We start from the raw sequence: 20865 nt of genomic DNA, 5'->3' as shown, positions 1-20865 counted from the left end.
TTGTCGTTTTTTTAATATTTCGATTTCATTAAGATTCATATTATTTTATTGAATACCATGCACATTTCTGGACAAATTAAAGGAGGGGAGGCGCAAATACCCCCATCTACTCCCTTTCCCAAATGACGATCCTGCAAATATAGTGATATGTTTATTTTAAAAACAATTAAGATACTACACTTAAAATATTTACAGTAAGAACAAAACTCGTGTTACTTATGTGATCGTAACGAGGGCTGTGTGGTCCAAATCCTTTACGCTATTGTCTTGTTTCCTTGTTGCTGGATGATCATTTTGGTCACAGTAAATTAACACTAGTTTTGAGAAAAAGACCCTTTTAAACGTGGGTATTTGTGTGTGGTCGGTACATTAATAATTTTTAAATGCCTAATTGTAATATTTCCCATAAAATATAATTTCAGAATTATATTTTTCTGTAGCGTTGAAATGGTTAATATATACATATGTATATATCAGGCGCATACTGTGAGATGCATTCCCTTCGTTCTACGTTCACCGTATGCGCCTGGTATATTTATATACATAAATCGTATGTATTCGACCTTTAACCATACGAGATGCAGTTACATGTGATAAGGATCGGTTCAAGAACCTATCCTTACCAATTAATTCCAATAATAGATGAAGAACATTATAATATTTTAAATTTAATAACTGCATTGGGAGAAGGATTTGATAACTTAGATTTCGCCGACAGTGGCGAGTTGTTCGTTGACTAAGAAATGTACGAAGAATTAAATCCTACAGTAATCAGAGCTGTGGAGTCGGAGTCGTTAAAATTAACAGATTCCTTTTTATAATTTTCTTTTTATTATATTTTGAAAATCGTCAACATTATTTTTATTGATATCAATTATATCCTGGCAAAAAATAATCTTATTAAAATTGTTAAAGTTGTAGTCGGATTCAGACCATAAGATAAATTTGGAGTCGGTAAAATTTTAAATAACTCTACAGCTTTGATGGTAACTGAAACCAATAAATCGTATCTTGAAGATCAGTGTTATTGATAATTCTGACAAACCAAATAAATTCACCTCGAAAATATTGCTAAAATTCTACAATTGGCCAGTTAATTAGAAAATATGGTTTAAAATACTGATTCAAATATCGGACGAGCTGTTAAATTTCAGCAAGATTTAAAAATAGTTTGCGGGCAGTATCAAGGATTTGAAAAACAAATAAAATGCAAAAATTGATAACGGGTCTTGCTTGGTCATTGTAAAGTAATATAAATAATATTTTTACCACACTGCAATTTTTTGTATTGATATGCGAGAATGTATTATACATATATAATTAAATATAGAATATAAATATATATGTGCATATATATTAAAAAAAATCATATGATAATAGATAAAACATGCAATTTTATGTATCTAAAAAATCTTATTTTTTCCAGATGGACTTCATCATTTTTTTACAAAGGTTTCAAGAAAGATCTGGATGTAGCAGATCTTTACGAACCACTAAAAGAGCACACATCAAGTAATATCATACAAAATAACACATCTTACTTTCATATACACTATGACTAAATATAGGATTTGTTCTCTGTCAACAACAGGTACATTAGGTAATAATTTCGAGAGATTATGGAATGACGAGTTAAAAAAGAAGAAACCTAGCTTATTACGTGTTATTATTAGAGCGTATGGCTTCAAATGCGCTTTTTACGGGGTATTGTTATTCCTCATGGAGTGCTGTATTAGGTATACACATTTACATAAATATGATTTTATATGCTAAGCAATTAATAATGATCATTTTAAAATTGCAGGATAATTCAACCACTATTTTTAGGTCGTTTAGTCAAATATTATAGTCCTGGAAACGAAAATAAGGACAAAGGAGACGCTTATTTGAACGCCGGCTTAGTAATATTATGTTCAGCGTTAAGCATATTCATCGTACATCCGTACATGTTGGGTATCATACACATGGGTATGAAGTTTCGAGTTGCCAGTTGCTCTCTCATTTACAGAAAGGTATTTTATTAGATAATAAAAACATATTGTGTGTATATGTGTGTCAGATTTTTAGCATTATCAGTTGGCAGAGTCAGACTTTCCGAGATATGTCTTAAATATAGTCTTTCTTATCTTCGACTTTTTGTTAATCTCATTTAGGTCATACAATTTAAGATTAACAGAACCAAATTCTAATTTTAGGAGATAAATACGTCAATACACTCAAACTTAAAACGCTAGGACTTTGCAATAAGACCAAAAATTTATGTTAATTAGAATGCTAATTATTGTTCTAAAATCCGACATTTCATATGCACTGGTATATTTTATTCATTTCTAATGATTGCATTATTTGAAATTTTTCAGTCTTTGAGACTATCGAGAACCGCTCTAGGAGAGACGACTGTAGGTCAAGTCGTAAATTTGCTATCAAACGACGTCAACCGTTTCGATGTCGCCATTATATTTTTGCATTACTTATGGGTCGGCCCGCTCAGCACTGTCATAATGACTTACCTAATGTGGCTAGAAATTGGAGAATCGGCTGTGATTGGAGTAGCATTTATGTTATTATTTATACCGTTCCAAGGTTAGTATTTAAAAAATAATATATAAGCATACATTGTGTGGACTATAATTTATTTCATATTTAAGCATGGCTTGGCAACAGAACGTCAATATTACGTTTAAAAACTGCTTTGCGCACAGACGAACGTGTTAGGCTAATGAACGAGATCATAAGCGGAATACAAGTGATCAAAATGTACACGTGGGAAGATCCTTTTGCTCATATGGTACACATGGCGAGAAAGTATGATTTTTTATTGAGAATATTCGCTCTATTACTGCAGACCGTCTGCCTTGTTTTGATCATTTTTATTCTTGTATCTTTATTTCAGACGAGAAATCAAAGAAATCCGTCGTATGTCATACATTCGCGGTGTTCTTGTATCGTTCATCATGTTCGTCACGAGAGTGTCACTGTTTACGAGCATTTTAGCTTACGTATTGCTCGGCAATTCCATATCGGCTGAGAAGGTCTTCATTATAACATCGTATTATAATTTATTGAGACAATCAATGACTATCTTCTTCCCTTCAGGTGTGTACATATAACAAAGTATAATTAAAAAAATGCTACGGCACATAAAGAGATATATACATTTATTTGTGCATCAATCTTTATTCTTTGATACTGAATCAAAACATTTTTAGGCATAGCACAAATAGCCGAAGCTGGCATTTCGATCGGTCGTATAGAGAAATTTTTGCTATACGAAGAAACCGTAAAACCATTGCCAGCTTCTAGCAACGTAACAAATTCAGAAGATACCAATAAGACTGATCAAAACGGAAAGTCCAAGAACAGCTTGGACATTAACGTTAACAATGCAAAGAAGGAAACTAATACAGACGGCATCAACGAGAGAGCTGTATATCGACATTTAGATGAAGAAGAAAATAAAGAGATCTTAGACGATATGGCGATGAGAGTAAGGAGTGCGAATCCTTCAAAAGATTTTGTAGTTTCATTAAGTAACGTATGCGCAAAATGGACACTAGATCAAACCGATAATACGTTGACCGATTTAACTATGAAGATCAAACCTGGAAGGTATATACAATAGATTTTAATTTTATATAATAATAAAAATTTATTTTTCATTACATGATATATTTTATTTTATAGTTTAATAGCAGTAATTGGACCCGTAGGAGCTGGTAAGAGTTCGCTTTTGAATGTGATACTCAAAGAACTGCCGATCGAAAAGGGAACAGTCGAAGTTAATGGAAGTATGTCATACGCTTCTCAAGAACCCTGGCTTTTCGTTGGTAATTGATCAAAAATATATTGTTATCAATCGAAGATTACTATAATAATTTCATTCGACAGGTACAATTAGACAGAACATTTTATTCGGAGCTCCAATGGAAAGAACCCGTTACAATATGGTAGTTCGAAAATGCGAATTGGACAAAGACTTCTCTCTATTCCCTCGCGGAGACAAGACCATAGTCGGAGAAAGAGGAGTCAGTCTTAGCGGTGGTAGGTATTCCATTGCATTTAATCGGCTAACGCTCGATTGTATTTTGATTATTTTTATATTAGGACAAAGGGCTAGGATCAATTTGGCTCGTGCCGTGTATCGCAAAATGGATATTTATTTACTAGACGATCCTTTATCGGCCGTGGATGCTCACGTGGGACGTTCACTCTTTGATAACTGCATATCATCATACTTGCGGGGAAAAACCAGAATTTTAATAACTCACCAATTGCAATACTTGGATAAAGTTGATTATGTGAGTTTGTATTCCATTATAATTTTTTAAAATAATAAATTATTCAATAATATGACTTAATCTAATTCAACAGATATTTATATTGAAAAATGGTGTTGTTGCCGCTGAGGGTACTTTTGATTCGCTGCAAGCCTCCGGTCTTGATTTTGCCGAACTGTTGAAGACTGAAGAGGAGAAGACTACAGTAATTGACGGAATCGATATGGAGGACGGAACGACGAGCAATCGAGAATTGCGCCGACACAAGAGTAGCTTTAGCAGTACTCATTCTGTAAGTGTATTTAATATAGACTTCTTTATGGCTCGTATTTTTCGGGTTAAAATACGTATGTGGTCAGAATTTATATTATTTTTTTTCTCTTAATCTACAATCTGTTTCTAGCGAAAACAATAAGCATACTTTATGTTAAACTGAATTGACTCGAGTAGAAGCTCACTAACTATTTCCCGTATTCAACTAGCTATCAAAACTGGTGTGATACTTTTCAAGATCCATTTGCTGTGTATGTTTCAATATTCTAATATGGTTCCTAGGTTTTGCAAGTCTTACAGCTAGCTGGTTAGAATGATTCTCCAGTCTATTACTATATTTAATGTTATATATCTACCAATTTCACTCTTTACTGAGCCTATGCCTAAGACACTCACATATTGCTCCATAGTTGATTAAAATCGTACTGGCGGCGGCACGATTTTATTGCTTTTGACGTGGATTTTGGATTTCTGAGAAGGGATAATTGTTTTTTACGCCTTCTTTTTGGTCAAAATTCGGTTTAGATAGGCTTCATTCGATTTTCATTTATTTAAGTCACAATATTGTTATAAAAAATCTTAATATGAACGCTAGATAACCGGGCGTTTCCATTGCGATGGCACGGAAAAAGCTGAAATGACGTCCGCTGCCGTTCTGTCGTTATTCCCGCTTCGTTCGTCGCCTTTACCTTCGCGTCTTACATACAATTGAATAGATTCGTTAAAAGTTATTCATGGGGTGTTCACTGTTGAGAACCAACGCTCGCTCGTTCGCTCCTAACTTGTGCAATAGTTAAGGTGCGAGCAAAATATTTTATAAGATATTTCTTAAATAAATATTTTTTTGCCCATTTATATTTATATTTATAAATGTTATAATATTTTTTTTCTGACCCAAAGTTGATTTAAATTCTCACCATTTAATTTGTTGCCCTTCTTTATCACTTTATAGCCATACATACCTGTGACTAGTTAAAGAGAAACATTTTCATTATTTACATACATAGTTCGAAAGACGATTCTTCAGGAAAAGTACACAAATCTAACCTTTCTCAATGTCAAATATTCTAATCAACGGAAAAAAGGTTCTTTCAATTTTTAAAAACGCGTTTGATTAATGATAGGTGCCTTAGTTTTGCACAGGCACTAAAAATTGCTGATTGCTAAATTTAGTCTTGGAAAAAATGGTGAGATGGGAAGTGGGGTGGTGTGATTTTAATTTCCTCATGATACAACTGAGCAAAATTTATAATAGATGGCACTCAATATAATATACATTTGGGAAGTGAATGTGTACATATGTGTTAAGCAGGGTCCTAAAGTTTATCTGTGAAAAAATATTTAGATCAATTAAAGAGCGTAAAATATTTAGTAACGTAATTATTTTTTTATATACATGTAAATAACTATATATAATAGTATACATACATATGTACATAAACACGGTAAATTAAGAACACGCTATTTGGGTGACTAGAAAATACTCATACAATTTTGTGTAATACATACATACTAATCACGCATGTGTGATGAGATATCTTCCCTTTGGCTTGCTCACACATAAACTAACAGGTACCCAAATAGCACATCCCCAATTTACCGTGTTATTGGGGGGTCTTCTGTATATAGATTAAAACCTCGATACTTTTTGTTATTTTATTTATATATGTAAATGGGATATTTTCTATTTGCTTAATTTAGATATTTTTTTATCGTATATAAATAATGATTTGATTAATTTACAGTCAGATTCAGCGGAAGAAAATCCCGCATTGGAACAGCAAGACGGTGAAGAGGAACAGCGTAGTAAAGGTTCCGTGGGCAGTCATGTTTATAAATCATATGCTAAAGCTACAGGACCATGGTTCTTATTAGCAAGCATGTTTTTGCTGTCGATTGTGAGTCAACTATTAGCTTCTGGAAGCGATTACTGGACTACATACTGGTACACCATATTTTTTTTTAAATATATTTACGAGTAAAAGTGCAGAGTGATATATTCAAACATATTTATTTAGTGGCCTTAACTTCACTTCAACTTGGTGACTAATTTCAAAGTTGTCTGCAAAGTTAATTGTAATAATTAAATGTTTCTAACTAACTACTTTAATATTTTTTTCTGCTGAAGTCGAGAGATATCAATAATGAGTCTTAGATAGCATTTGACGTTAACTTAAAAACCTTCTGTATGTATATAAATAATGGTTTATTAGGATTGTTATTGTAATTGCATCGTCACTCATTTCACAAAAGTAATAAATCTATTTGTTCCTCCCACTGAGTACAATAAAAGTTAATTAAACATATTTATTTCAACAGGGTAAACATTGAAGAACTCTTCGCAAAAAATAGCACCAACACAGGAGACGCTCCTGTCAATTCCATTGAAATCGGATTCCGTGATCTAACTGATCCAATTTTAGACAATGGCAATTTTTATTTAACTAGAGCCGATTTTATATATATTTATACAGGTGAATATCTAGATATATTATTTTTATAGTTCATAATTTTATGTGATTTATTTTTATTGTAGCAATCATCATAATGTTGATATTTATGACACTCGTACGCTCCTTTGTGTTCTTCTACCTCGCTATGCGAGCTTCGACAAACTTGCACAACAACATGTTCCATTCCATTACGCGAGCATCAATGCGATTCTTCCACACTAATCCGTCCGGTCGCATATTGAACAGATTTTCAAAAGATATGGGCTCGATTGACGAAGTTTTACCAAGTGCCGCCATTGACGTTCTACAAGTATTAAAATCAAATATATATTTAGGATTAATTAGGTTAGAATCTATGAATCTAAAATAGTAGATATCATCAAACATTTGTAATTCCTGACATATCTAAAGACTGCATAATAACATTAGTGAAGTTCATTTGATAGAACACAGTGGAAATTCAATGTCAAACTTTTTTACTTTTCAAAAGATCGGATTGACCCTCATCGGTATTGTCACCGTCGTCGCAATCGTTAATTTTTGGCTTCTACTACCAACTCTTGGCGCTGCCTTCATATTCTATCTATTGAGAATATATTACCTATCGACATCCAGGAACGTGAAACGACTCGAGGGAGTGAGTAAGTTAATTTGTATTTTTACATTTCATATTTCTTAATAAATTAATACATTTTTTAATGTAACTCCATAACCATACCTGCGATTATCGATGACTCATATAGATGTCTTCCGCAGTGAAATTAATAAGGGCTATATATTATTTTCAACGAGATAGAAGTTTTTTCAGACTCTAAAGAAGTTAACTCATTTATCTCTCTTTTCTCATTAAGAAACTAAAAATTCTTTTCCACAGTTTTATTGATTCTAGAAACGACCTTATCAAATAAAGTTCACGTGAATTATTAACTTAATTATTATTAATCTTGTTACAAAATACATTTTACTATTTAATAAAACTGGCTGTTACTGACTACACTACACCACAATACTTTGCACAGTCTCATTTAACTCACTTATCAAATATCTTAACTCCTTTTTATTGTGTGACAAATTTTATATTTATAAGAAGTAATGAAACATAATATTATTATTGTCGATATTATATTTTATGATATCCTTTCGACGCTATCATTAAATCAGCTTCACGTCGTATAGATTGATTCTCACTCTTTATTATTAAACATGACTAATCAAGTACAATAATATCTGATCTTACAGCTCGTAGTCCTGTGTTTTCTCATCTGAACGCTTCACTGCAAGGTATGATCACAATCAGAGCTTTCGAAGCTCAAAAAGATCTGGAGAGAGAGTTTGACTCTCATCAAGATTTGCACAGCTCGGCCTTCTACATGTTCATAGCTACATCTAGAGCTTTTGGATTTTGGCTGGATGTCGTGTGCGTCATATACATTGCACTCGTCACTCTCAGTTTTCTAATAATGGATAGCGGTAAGTAAAATTAACTGTCATATGTACATATTTTTAAATGTGCATTTTTAAAATTTTATATTTACGTAGATGTACTTGGTGGTAACGTTGGTTTGGCCATAACTCAAGCAATTGGTTTAACGGGAATGTTCCAATGGGGAATGCGACAAAGCACTGAACTTGAAAATCAAATGACTAGCGTTGAGAGGTATGTATTATATTACATAAAAGCAATAATCTCATATACAGTAGACCCCCCAATAACACGGTAAATTGGGTGCGTGTAGTTGGGGGACTAGAAAATACTTACACAATTTTTTGCAATATGTACGTACGAATCAGGCACGTGTGATGAGATATCCTCCCTTTGGCTCGCTCACATATAAAATAACGGGGATTCAAATAGCACATCCTCAATTTATCGTGTTATTGGGGAGTCTACTGTACATATATATTATTTGTAGTAAGCTATAATTTTAAGATGTGTGCATATTTCTTTGCTATACTAAGAAATATAGTTAATAATAATTGAGATTTGAAGTCCCTTTATGTGGGTTTATATACCATATGAGATTTCGAGAGATAAAAAATTGTAGCTTTTTTATCTGTGTAAAGGAAGTATTTGTTTTTTTTTTAACACTGATAAAGAAGTGCATAGGTGTATAGCTATTTTGGTATCCGTTACGTACACCACTGCCGTTACCAGTACTTGGGCCCTACAAGTCCAACCCTTATGGGCGGGCACCCAGCTTTTTACGGCCAGATGAGCGGGATCCCCACCCCCCGTAGTGAGCGAAAGAAGTGCATAGTAAAAATTCTTTTAAAATTTCAGAGTCGTTGAATATACAGACATCGAAAAGGAGCCACCCCTCGAGAGTCCACCAGATAAACGCCCCCGTCCAACGTGGCCCGAAGAAGGAGCTTTAGAAATGAAAGATGTATACTTACGATACAGCCCAGAAGGCTCTAACGTGCTTCGCAATTTGAGCTTCCGATTGGAGCCTCGTGACAAACTTGGAATTGTGGGACGAACTGGTGCCGGAAAAACCTCAATCATTAGTGCCTTATTTAGGTATTGCTTTGTATTTATTGCTTCTTTCTCGTTGATCTGGTTAATTATGAAATTTTAAAAACTTTTAGATTAGCTTACGTTGACGGTTTAATTGATATTGACGGTATTGATACGTCCAAATTGGGACTCCATGAACTCCGTAGGAAGATTTCTATAATTCCTCAAGAGCCAGTGCTTTTCTCTGGCACGATGAGAAAAAATTTGGATCCATTCGATGAATTTAGCGATGAGGTTCTTTGGAAGGCTCTAGAAGAGGTAAACATTAATATTCCTTAAAATCTGGTTCAAGACTTATGCAGCATTTATTATTTCAAATTTTAGGTTGAATTAAAAGAAGCCATCATGGACCTAGCCGGAGGTCTCAATTCAAAGATGTCAGAAGGCGGAACTAACTTCAGTGTAGGTCAAAGACAGTTGATTTGCCTCGCCCGTGCCATTGTACGCCGTAACAAAATACTAGTATTAGACGAAGCCACTGCCAATGTTGATCCACAGTAATAGATTATTCTAATAAAATTGTACATATGATAGACATTTTATATTAATATACGTTTATTTTAATTAAAGGACTGATGCATTGATTCAAACTACGATACGAAAGAAATTTGCCAACTGCACTGTTCTTACAATAGCCCATCGTCTTCACACTGTGATGGATTCGGATAAAGTTTTAGTCATGGACGCTGGAACTTTAATTGAATTCGATCATCCGTATATGTTGCTGTTGAAGGAAGACGGAATTTTCAAGGGTATGGTGCAACAAACTGGCAAGAGTATGTCTGAAGCTTTACTTAGAATAGCACAACAGTCTTATGAAAAAATACACAGTGAAAAAGAATAATTATAATAAACATTTTTGTGATAGCTTTTTTATTTTTAAATTGTTTTTAATATTGTTCAAGTATTAAATATTATTGTTGAAGCAATCGATTGTGTGATTATTTTGCTAGTGTATTTGTATTATTTACTAGTTTTTTTATTTTAAACTGGGATTTATAGGCATTCAATGCCTTGATTTATTTTGTAATCAAGATGTACAAAAAATATATGTTGAATCTTTTTAATTTTATACAAATGTATACATTATGTAATTATGTAACGTAATATCGAACTATTATATATTAGTACATATATATATGTATATAATTATATTTATATAAAATAAGTGCATAATGATTGTAATTAGAATATAAATCATAATTATGTTTCATATTAAATGTGACAAATTGTTAAATGTGAAAAACCGTCCCATTTATTAGCTAAATATATATCTGAGCTTTTATATTATAAATAATACTTTATATAAAATATTCTTATAAATTCTATAAACAATGTGCCTGTAATTGATACTTCAATAATAATGTCCTTTGCAAATATTTTTTTATACATGTTTTTCGAAGCTTATTCGAATTGATATTTATATTATAATGATAATAATTAACTAAAATTTAATTTTGTTAACTTTAAAGCTGTATTTCCTTTTTACCAAGGTATTATTGTATTAAATGAATGAAATATTTATCTTAATTGATATTTAAACAATTCAATAGTTATAAAAATTATTTTTAAATGGTCAATAAATCAAAATTATATATTTGTGATAATAATTGGTACATAAATTATGTTGTAATATATGATTCAATACTGTTTATTGTAAAAAAATAAATAATGTTTAATAAATTAAAAATATGTTATTAAATACTTATTTTTATTTCACAGTACACCCATACCTCACTATACGGCTCTTCGATTAACGACCCAAAACTTTTTTTCCGTTTTCAACGGATTCGGGAATCTCAAACTCGTATTCACTTTCACCTCAGAACTTGTATCAGAATCTTCTTCATTGATATTAGAATTTTGTTTTCAATAATCCCAAATATATTATGCTTCAAGATGGGTGAAGATAAAATTAAAATGATTGTAAATAAAAATAAATATTATAAAATCATTTTATTTGAAAAAAAATCTTACAATAAATGGATTTTTCTTTTCAAATATTCGTACATATTACTAAAATTTAAAACCGATCACGTCTTCTCACAAAAACCACTACTCTATTACTGAAGATAGGTTTATTTACTTGCACTTTCGGCTACTGGTGGCAATTAGATACAGATTGAGCCGCTGCAGTAGCATTTTATTGAGTTATAGTTTAGCTTACATTTAGAATATGAAAGTAATCGGTGAAAGAGGCAGCACCGGCTGTTGTTTATCCGGCAAAGTATACCAGGAGAATGTGCCACCGTCAGGTCAATGTTATCAGAGTGCCACCAAGTTCGAGCCGTAATAAAATAAATACTCAAAGAGACCTTTTTATATACCAGTCGTTCCCTTTAGAATGCTCATAAACTTGATTATCCCATAAATCATAATACACCTAATGTTAAATAGTCCTTCGAATTTTAGTTTGAAACAAAAAATTTCTTCACACCAATGACACCTCATTGCATCATACAAGTTGTTACACTATGATTATGTTCTTTCAAATGTAATAAATTCACTAATGGAACAAATTCAATAGGGCTATTTACCAAACCCGTCAATTTGACGGGTGTCAGTAGAGATAGGTATATAGCCAGTGGCATAGCTAGGCTATGTGCCGCCTGGGGCAGTCTTTAAAATTGTCGCTTTAAAATTTTTGGGGGGGGGGGCAAAAGTTGACCAGTCTTTTTAATATTTCGATTACATTAAGATTCATAATATAGTTATAGTCTCGAGAATGAGGAGATAGGACTGTCACCGCAGCAGTTTGGCTTCCACCCTGGACGCTCCACCTTCGACGCCACAAAAAAAGTCGTCGAAATCATACACAATGCGTCGCAAATGAGCATCAAAACAAGCCAAAATGCAGTCGTCATTAAGCTGGACGTGTGCAATGCATTCAACACGACACGAAGGCGCTCCACTCTCGAAACAGTTATGAAAATTGGCACCCCAGCATACCTCACTCATATGATTGAAAGTTACTTCTCCGACAGGGTCCTGGAGTACCAATACATGGGTGTGAGCTCGCAGCGCAGCGTCACAGTAGGCGTACCTCAGGGGTTCGTACTAGGACCGGCTCTATGGAACGTCATGTACGACGGGCTGCTGAGAACGCCCATGCCTGAAGAAGCAACTTTAGTCGCCTTCGCCGACGACATTACCATTGTCGTGATGAGAATAAGCAACACGTTTCTGCGCTTGGCCGGGTAAGAAACCATGCGAAGAGTAAAGAGGTGAATGGACGGCGCAGGACTTCAACTAATTGTCCATAAAACAGAGGCCGTCTACTTTACGATGGAAAGGACGAGGCTCATGTTGGCTCGAGTTCAACAGCGAAATGCGTTGAGAGTCGCCTCGGCATACTGCACAGTTTCAGAGGATGCTACCTTGGCTGTATCCGAAATTCCGCCTATCGAGAGACAAGAAGTATATAGAGGGCGAATCAAGGAAGAAGCCAGAAAGCCGATCATTACAAAGTGGCGCATGCAGTGGGACACCTCCACCAAAAGGCGGTGGATGCGAAGACTCATCGTGAACCTTGAGACTTGGAGTCAAAGAAAACATGGCGAGTTGAATTACCACTTCACACAGCACTCACTGGACACGGTTGCTTCAGAACTTACCTACATAGAATAGGTAAGACGAACCCGACAACGCCGCCCACACGCTCTTCAACTGCCCAGCATGGACAGAAGAGAGAAGCTCTTAGTGAAGAACATATATAGCCAAAGGGCATGATCCCATCCATGCTGAAAGATGCAGATTCGTGGTCAGCTTGGGGTCAATTCGTATTGTGCGTGAGTTCTGCTAAGAAACGGGGCGAGCGAACCAGAAGAGGGACCTTAAAACCTGAACAAAGGTCTTAAGAGCAGCCAAAACATAGCCCAAGAAGCTGCCTCTCTAAATCATTCTGTGAAAGTTTTTCCCAGAGAGGTGATAGGAGATGAGGAGTTTTAGTGGGTAACAATCCCTCACTATTACCAACTAGCAATACTGGTCTTTTGAAGATTTTCTCTAGGAAGAAAAGGCACTGAGAAATAAATAAAATACATATTTTTAGATTTTAAAGTAGTAAAAGCTGCCAGAATATAGTTTGATATTACCTAATTTTACATAAGCTGAGGTAATTAAATAAAACTATTATTAAAACAAATAAATAATTTTTATTTTTAATCCTTTTACATTTCTTTATCAATTGTATGATAATATCTTTGAAAGTGAATATCGCAAAACGTACACAGAGGAGATTCCATCAACAAATCAGGATGCGCTAAATGTCCACAATTCGGACAGAACAAACATTTTGAGTTTGGAATATTCTGCAAAGTAACGCAACACCACTGTCTTGGATGTTTTTGTGAGCACCAAATCGTCTTTATTTCTTCTTGGCACCATTCGCAGAAAGAATTAACCTTGCAGAGCTTGACCTCGAATAAATCTATGGCTTTGATCATCAAATCGCTCGGAAACTTCCGATTGATTTCACCGTCGTAATTGTCTATGTACTTCATGTACAACATTATCGTCTTCAATTGAAATTCGCTCAACAGATAATCAATTGGGAGATTAACGTAATAGCCCAGCATTTTTTTGACATGTTCGTAAAGAATGACTTTCAGCATGTCTTCATTCAGAGTAGCCTTTTTGTTGTTGATCTCTTGGATTGTATATTGCGACCACATGCAAAGTTTCATTTCATACGAAGTCATGTTATCAAATAATTCTGTAGGCCAATCTTCTTTAGCATATTTATTCTTAAAAGAAATGATTTTGGCCAAATCTAAACTGTCCCAATAATCCGTGAGTAGCATCGTTCTGTTCATTTTCAATTCTTCTATGTGATTTCTGCTGTCGTTATAACAAAACACTAATTTTGATACCGTTTTTCCGCATACTTTATCTACAGCTCTACAGGGGGATACTAGTAACAAATTAAAAGCATTATTACTAGAAGTACCCAATCCATAAAGAGCCCAGTGAGCAAAATCATAATCAAATTCAATTTGTTCGTACTTAATCACTTTTTTGAACTTATTCGGTGTAAGATTCAATTTGAACATTTGACCAGTTAAAGTTGAAATTGCGAACTCATTTTGCTGTGTCATTTTAAGGCCCGTTATCTGAATATTGCCTAAATTTTCGAAACACTTGTACTTGACGTTCAATTGATCGTCTATTATCACAGAGATGATGAACGACTTTTTGGTGAATACCAAACACAAAAATTCCGACTCCCAGAGGAACGACTTTATCACATTAACGTCCATTTTATCCTCTTCGGACCAAATCTTGTTCTGTTTCAATATTTTAAACTCATTTGCTATAATCTCTAGTTGAAATGCTTCAACTAAGCCTTGGTCGTTACACAAAACTAATATGGATCTAGTTCCATTTAAACTAATCCAATGTATCATGTTAACGTGGCGTATGTTACAATTGAAAGTATGCTTCAAAACGAACTGCACGTCTGTTTCGTAAGTCTTGGCTGACATCATGTTCCATATGTAGATTTGACCGTTTTTTTGGGCCGTGACGAAATAAGTTTCATACGTTTCTTTCTTTGAAACTCGATCGCACCACCCTATTCCGGTTGACTGTAAGGCGTCGCAATTTTCTCTCAATTTTTTCATATAATTTTCACTATCGTTTAATGTATGTAAGTGTTTTTTAAGTACTAAATCGTCATAAATACATTGAGGTATATCAACAAGACTTGTTAATCTGTCTGTACGTTCATAAACAGAAACATATCCCATATTCGTCAATACAGCCAAGGGAGAAACTTGACCTTGAAGCAATCCAGGCGGTCCCCAATCTACTTTTGTGACATTGGGCGAAGGAGATATTAACCAATGCGATTCGGGTACAAGCAAAGGATTTAAACTGACTTCGGCTACGTCATCTGGATTCAAATACCTATCGTGTTTTTCATTATATCCTGCGTTTCTCGTAGGACAACCGTTCGGCGTATTCATGAACGTCTGTTCGAACTTAGGCGGCGAGTTTTCAGAAACATAACCTATTTTAGTGGGTCGCAAATGGATTACTTCTATTCCTTTTTCTAGTATTATTGCAAAGTCGCCGTGCTGAGATTCGACTATGCTATTGGGAAACTTAGTGAAGTCTTGTAAAATGACAGAGCCTAACTTCACCAGCTTCATGATCGGTTGTTTTGACGTTTGTCGTATGCAATAGTGTTGCCATAGTCAGCTTGGTCTTAATCCATAGATATTTTTCAAATATTTGTATTTATAGGATTAATTCGTAAAAAAAATATAATTCAATTTTGGATTTGCAATTGTGCTGGGCAACTTTTCCTTTTAATTTTTTCCCGTCAATGCTCTATAGATTTTAAGTCTGGTAACTGTGTAGGCCATTCTAAAGTGTCAAATCCTTTAACGCAAGCCAGCCGTTACGTTATGGCACGAAGCGTCTTCTTGCTGGAATCGGATGGTAACGTGGTGTGCTTGGAAATAATTTCTAGCAGGAATCCATTAAAATGGACTCAAACATGGAAATAAAAATGTCACCATTCATACTACCCTCGTAAGTGTAGAGGTTTCCTACCCCTGCTGCTGCTATGCAACCCAGACCACAACGCTTTAAATTTAAACGATATTTAAAAAAAAATTATATGTACATACATGTGATTAAAAAGATAATTACGATTTTTTAATATTTATGTCTCTAGAATTGGCATATTCTATTGAAGTTTTTTGTTTTTTTTAGAATGGCAACTTCAGTGTACGTTGAATATTTTGAATACTTTGACAATCATTGAACAGTAAGAGCATATAATAACTAGTTACATTGTTCATAAATTCTTTAGTGTGTACTGTAACTATAGTGATTTGACAGTGCATAGATTGCCTAGTTAATGTATGCATTGTCGAAATTGACACTTGTCTGTAACATGTATAAGAATTTATTAAAAGCGATGTTCTGTATTGTCCCCTTCATTTGGAAAATAATTTATATTTAGTATTTTAATATTTTATAGATGTATGCCCATTATATTTATTTATAAATAAATATTGGTACGTGTAAGTTAACCCGGTGCAACGCTCAACAACCACTAGTTGATACTCCCCACTGTGCTTCCCGTGCTGTTCAAAAAATTCTGACCGAGATTTGATTTTCATTCTGATACATAGTTGATTTAAATTCTGACTATTTAATTTGTTGGCTTTTTATATTAATTTTCATTTCATATAATTAATTCATAAAAACCCCGATTGGCTAACATGCGAGGGGGGGGGTAACAACTAGTGTTTTTTGAGCATGGAGCCATGCTAACTAACAAATATCTACATGTCTTTGTATATAATATTTATCACAATACTAAAATTAGCATTTTTTAAAGGTCTTAAATTTATCTCTAACTGGGATTTTGCTAAATTTTTACTATGATTATTAGATGCCAAAACCCGTCACAAAAGTATTACTTTGGCTATGTACAGTGCTGCACTACCTGTTTTGATTTATGTACTGTCGTGTTTTGTACCACGTTACTTTTGTAATAGAGCAAAATATTAAACAATGGTATTAAAACTACCCCAGAAACAATTGCAAATACAAAATGTATATAAAGTGCCAGCACTATGCATAAATAATAATGTTTACTTTTTTATTAAAGAAAATTAAAAATATAATAAAATAAACGAAGTCATATTATGAAAATCCTTTATTAATAATTTTTAACATTAATTTACCTGATCTTATCATTTAAATAAAAGTTATTATCATTAAATTAAATATTTATTACAAATAATATAACTGTAATATAAAAAAAAATATAAACTATTTTTTTAAATATCGGTAAATAATTGTTATACTTATTTTTTAATAAGATATTAATAAAACCCTTAGTAATATTTGCCGATTAACGTTTATTACTCATCAAATACAAAATTTCAGTTCCAAATCTTATAGACTATATACAGAGTTACACATTTTTCTCAACAGTGGAATGCTTGTTGACGGAATTGAACCGATAATCTTAAAAATATAAATGAAAAACATGCTTAACATTACATTTCAATGTTAATGAAATTATTTTTACAAAACTAAATTCATTTCTAAAAGTCGATAACTTCTTATAATAGCCTGAAGAGCAGCATAACTCAAGTGCGATCTTTAGTCCGCGTCCATTAAATGAGAAATGTTGAAAAAATTAGGCAATAATTCCTAAGCATAAAACTAAAAATAAATAATAAAAAAAACATAATCAGTACAATTTTTATCAATTACAATTTTCAAAATAATTTGAGAAAAGTAAACAGAAAACAAAACTTTATCACTACTATACAACAAAATTGCGCTATTGTATGGCCTCCTTCGATATAAAAAAGAAAATGCATGCTAATTTTAAACTATTATAAAATAAATAATTTCATTACCATTTTTATAATTATTTGTTTTATTTTATACCGTTTATATAACACGATTACATTCTTTGATATCACCAAATTTTATTAATACACATCTTAGATTAACATATGTAGAAAAAATATTTATCACAATTATATTTATGTACATTCTTAACGAGTACTTAGAAGTAAGCCAAAATGAATATTTTATAATAAAATCGCAATTTTCTACATAACTAAAATACTGACTAATTTATTATCATCATTGCGTTCAATATCTGACGCACGACAAAATCACTCTCCTTTCTTCCTCACGTAAACGTAATCACAAATTGAGATTGGCCTATTTTAAACAATCACGTATATACAAATAGGCATTCGAATATCTAAAACCACATCGTTACTTTTAAACACAGTGATCAACATGTTTCCTTTTCAATTGAATATCCATTCTAAAGTCATAGGGATTTACACCATGACGGCAGGATCGCATTCAGAGTTAGCATCGATTCTCAGATTCGATTCCACTTTCTTGGCCTTCTTGCACGGCAACGGCAGCAGTCTTTGGAGTTCCAGGAATATACTCTCGTCTCGCAGATTCCGCCACAGCACCAATTTAGACTTGTTGATCAAAATTTGAAGGTTCTCCCCGTTGGCGTCTTTGGGCTCGATTTGAATTTTAGGCAATTCCTGAAAGATCATTGATGATTATTTTGAATTATACGGATTTATGCTATTTGTAAAAATTTACGACGCCGTTACCTGTAAACATACAATGATTGGCCTTGAACCATGTGTGAGTGTGTGCAATTTGGCAATGATTTCTTTTAAATGTGTCGGAGAATAATGAGCGGGTGATATTACGGCGATTATGCTGTGGCTCATTCGCGATAATTGAATCGCTTCATTGTACCCTAAAAATATATTAATATTAATTATACACTTCACCAAAAGTTATTATATTAATAAATTGTTAATAAGTGTTGTAACCGAAACCGATCAGTGATAAATATAAAATAAATCTTACAATTAGTAGATTCTTTGGATAGGAGGCAAGTCGACGATTTGAAGCCATATTTGTCATTTAATATAGTCACCATCACCTCTGTCGTCGAAGCTTCAACATCAGACGAAAGGACTAGTACGTCGTATTCTTTATTGACTGTAACATAAAATAACACAATTTATAATCTGTCATTAGTTTTTTCAAATAATTGTTTAGTTTTTTTATTTATCCTCAATAGGAAAATTTAATTTATTATCAATAAATACAGCATTTTTTTATTTATTTATTTATTTCACTGATTGATATTGATTTCTAATTTTTAAAAGTCATTCTAATCATAATAATTACCATTTTTAGATCCGATCACTCCAATGCTTTTGCATCTTACTACCATTTGCGATCCAAAGCGTATGTACAATGCACTCAGTGTCAATATAATCAAAATTGAAATGATAGTGAAGAACGTGAGATCTTTCCACGGAATCGAGTTATCTTGAGTGATAACTTTCGACACTGAAAAAGTAAATTTGATCAGCATTTATCAACTTAATCGTGGTCTCAATCGATAGAACATTTAATACCTTTATGATGGAGCCACACTGGCATTTCAATCAATGAGTCACCATTAGTGACGGAGCACATGTATTGCCCATAATCGTCAGATCTGATGTGATTGATGCTAAAATAAGCTCCGATTATTTGGCTATCGTCTCGGTACTCTCTGTAATGCAACAATCACTTTTAGTATCAGAAAAAAATATTCATACATTTATTTAAAAAAAAAATAGGTAACCTTTGAATCTGATGTTGTGGAACTTGTTGAGTGCTATGCTTAGAGCCCTCGGGGTAAATACGCTTCCAAGATATTTCGCTATGAGCATCCGGAAGGTTTATACGGCCTGAAAAAAATATAATCGGTTATTTTGCACCTAATTTTATTATTTAATTTAATAATTTTATTCAATAAAACTCACCAACGAAGGCTTCGCAATAGAGTCTGATACTAGATCCAAGCGCTGACCATTTATCGGTAGGTCTGAATGTAGCACGAGGCTCCGGAGATGGTTTCTCTGTAAATGATTAAAATATTAGGTTCAATATTAATATAAATTAACCTATAATCTTTCATATAAATTAATCGCAAAGTTACTAAAAAACTTGATTCTTGTAATAAAAATATGCAAAAGGATTTTACTTATTTTTAGGCACTCATCAATGAAAAAGTCCTTCAAAACCCAGCCTACTTTTGTCATTTCAGCTTTTTCCGGGAGGGGGAAAAAGTTGGCCATTCAGTGGTCGTTTTTTTAATATTTCCATTTTGTTAAGATTCATATTATTTCATTAAATGACATGGATTTTTCTAGCCAAATTCAAAGTTTGAAATCCACGTCAAAAGCAATAAAATCGTGTCATCGCAGTGGGAAAATTGCGACGGCGACGACACGATTTTATTGCTTTTGACGTGAATTTTTGACTTCTGAGAAGCGATAATTGTTTTTGCGCCCTCTTGCGAAGAGCTTTGGTTCCAACATTCGATGAGCGCTTAATGGACTTGTGAATTGGCCTTCAAGGTCGTGTGATTTAACACCTTTGGATTCTTTTCTATGGGGATATATGAAGTCGCTAGTCTACGCAGATAAACCAGAGACGATGGACGACTTGGAAGCCAACATTCGCCGCGTTATTACCGATATACGGCCCCAGCTGCTCGAAAATTGGACTTCTAGAAATCATATTTAAATACTGGCATAAAAGTATCTTTCCAATAAAGCCAATACCATGGCCATTGCCAGTGTTTTATTTCATTTTAAAGTTCCATACCTCTAAAAAAACAGACTTTATATATCCACTGACAATTAGAAATGTACAATGTAGGTTACAGACGTACAGGCTAAGTGTGAATTAAAAAAACTCAGGCGTGGCTCTGGCCGGGTGCAGTTGAACACATAAGAAATGTGTTGAAAACATTCAGACCGCA

The 20865-nt window shown here is 33.5% G+C and overlaps 3 protein-coding genes across 4 annotated transcripts in view; 1 reads left to right on the top strand and 2 right to left on the bottom strand.

Annotated features, from left to right (window-relative positions):
* The window catches only part of LOC148239274 (putative multidrug resistance-associated protein lethal(2)03659), a 79558-nt gene that overhangs the window by 16795 nt on the left and 41898 nt on the right, over positions 1–20865 (top strand). The window contains exons 3-23 of one of the 2 annotated variants that reach the window (XM_088199788.1): positions 1427–1512; positions 1592–1736; positions 1805–2012; positions 2361–2583; positions 2649–2805; positions 2894–3096; positions 3210–3609; positions 3685–3827; positions 3889–4041; positions 4105–4298; positions 4372–4569; positions 6296–6495; positions 6870–7024; positions 7087–7313; positions 7494–7644; positions 8243–8473; positions 8543–8660; positions 9285–9524; positions 9593–9779; positions 9846–10018; positions 10092–10495. In XM_088199788.1, coding sequence (XP_088055914.1) covers positions 1427–1512; positions 1592–1736; positions 1805–2012; positions 2361–2583; positions 2649–2805; positions 2894–3096; positions 3210–3609; positions 3685–3827; positions 3889–4041; positions 4105–4298; positions 4372–4569; positions 6296–6495; positions 6870–7024; positions 7087–7313; positions 7494–7644; positions 8243–8473; positions 8543–8660; positions 9285–9524; positions 9593–9779; positions 9846–10018; positions 10092–10365 — 4066 coding nt within the window. In that variant the 3' untranslated portion in view covers positions 10366–10495. Of the gene's footprint in view, positions 1–1426; positions 1513–1591; positions 1737–1804; positions 2013–2360; positions 2584–2648; positions 2806–2893; positions 3097–3209; positions 3610–3684; positions 3828–3888; positions 4042–4104; positions 4299–4371; positions 4570–6295; positions 6496–6869; positions 7025–7086; positions 7314–7493; positions 7657–8242; positions 8474–8542; positions 8661–9284; positions 9525–9592; positions 9780–9845; positions 10019–10091; positions 10496–20865 lie in introns of those variants that run through there. The other variant, XM_088199798.1, reaches the window with a different exon arrangement.
* On the bottom strand, positions 13656–15714 carry LOC148239275 (uncharacterized). The gene has a single exon (XM_088191937.1). The coding sequence runs from the start codon at positions 15671–15673 to the stop codon at positions 13691–13693; it is 1983 nt and encodes a 660-aa protein (XP_088048063.1). The 5' UTR covers positions 15674–15714; the 3' UTR covers positions 13656–13690.
* The window catches only part of LOC148239273 (uncharacterized), a 61608-nt gene continuing 58127 nt past the window's right edge, over positions 17385–20865 (bottom strand). The window contains exons 4-10 of the mRNA XM_088199822.1: positions 19862–19957; positions 19681–19786; positions 19469–19608; positions 19236–19400; positions 18909–19043; positions 18644–18795; positions 17385–18571 (exon numbers count right to left, since the gene is read on the bottom strand). Of these exons, the coding sequence (XP_088055948.1) occupies positions 18350–18571; positions 18644–18795; positions 18909–19043; positions 19236–19400; positions 19469–19608; positions 19681–19786; positions 19862–19957 (1016 nt within the window). The 3' untranslated portion in view covers positions 17385–18349. The remainder of the gene's footprint in view (positions 18572–18643; positions 18796–18908; positions 19044–19235; positions 19401–19468; positions 19609–19680; positions 19787–19861; positions 19958–20865) is intronic.

Source organism: Plectrocnemia conspersa, unplaced genomic scaffold (genome assembly GCF_051122295.1).
Source record: "Plectrocnemia conspersa isolate PC_06_02 unplaced genomic scaffold, ASM5112229v1 ptg000001l, whole genome shotgun sequence".
In the NCBI taxonomy this organism is placed as follows: Eukaryota; Metazoa; Arthropoda; class Insecta; order Trichoptera; family Polycentropodidae; genus Plectrocnemia; species Plectrocnemia conspersa.
The sequence above is the reverse complement of the archived record's forward strand: the minus strand, read 5'-3'. Positions and strand labels throughout refer to the sequence as shown.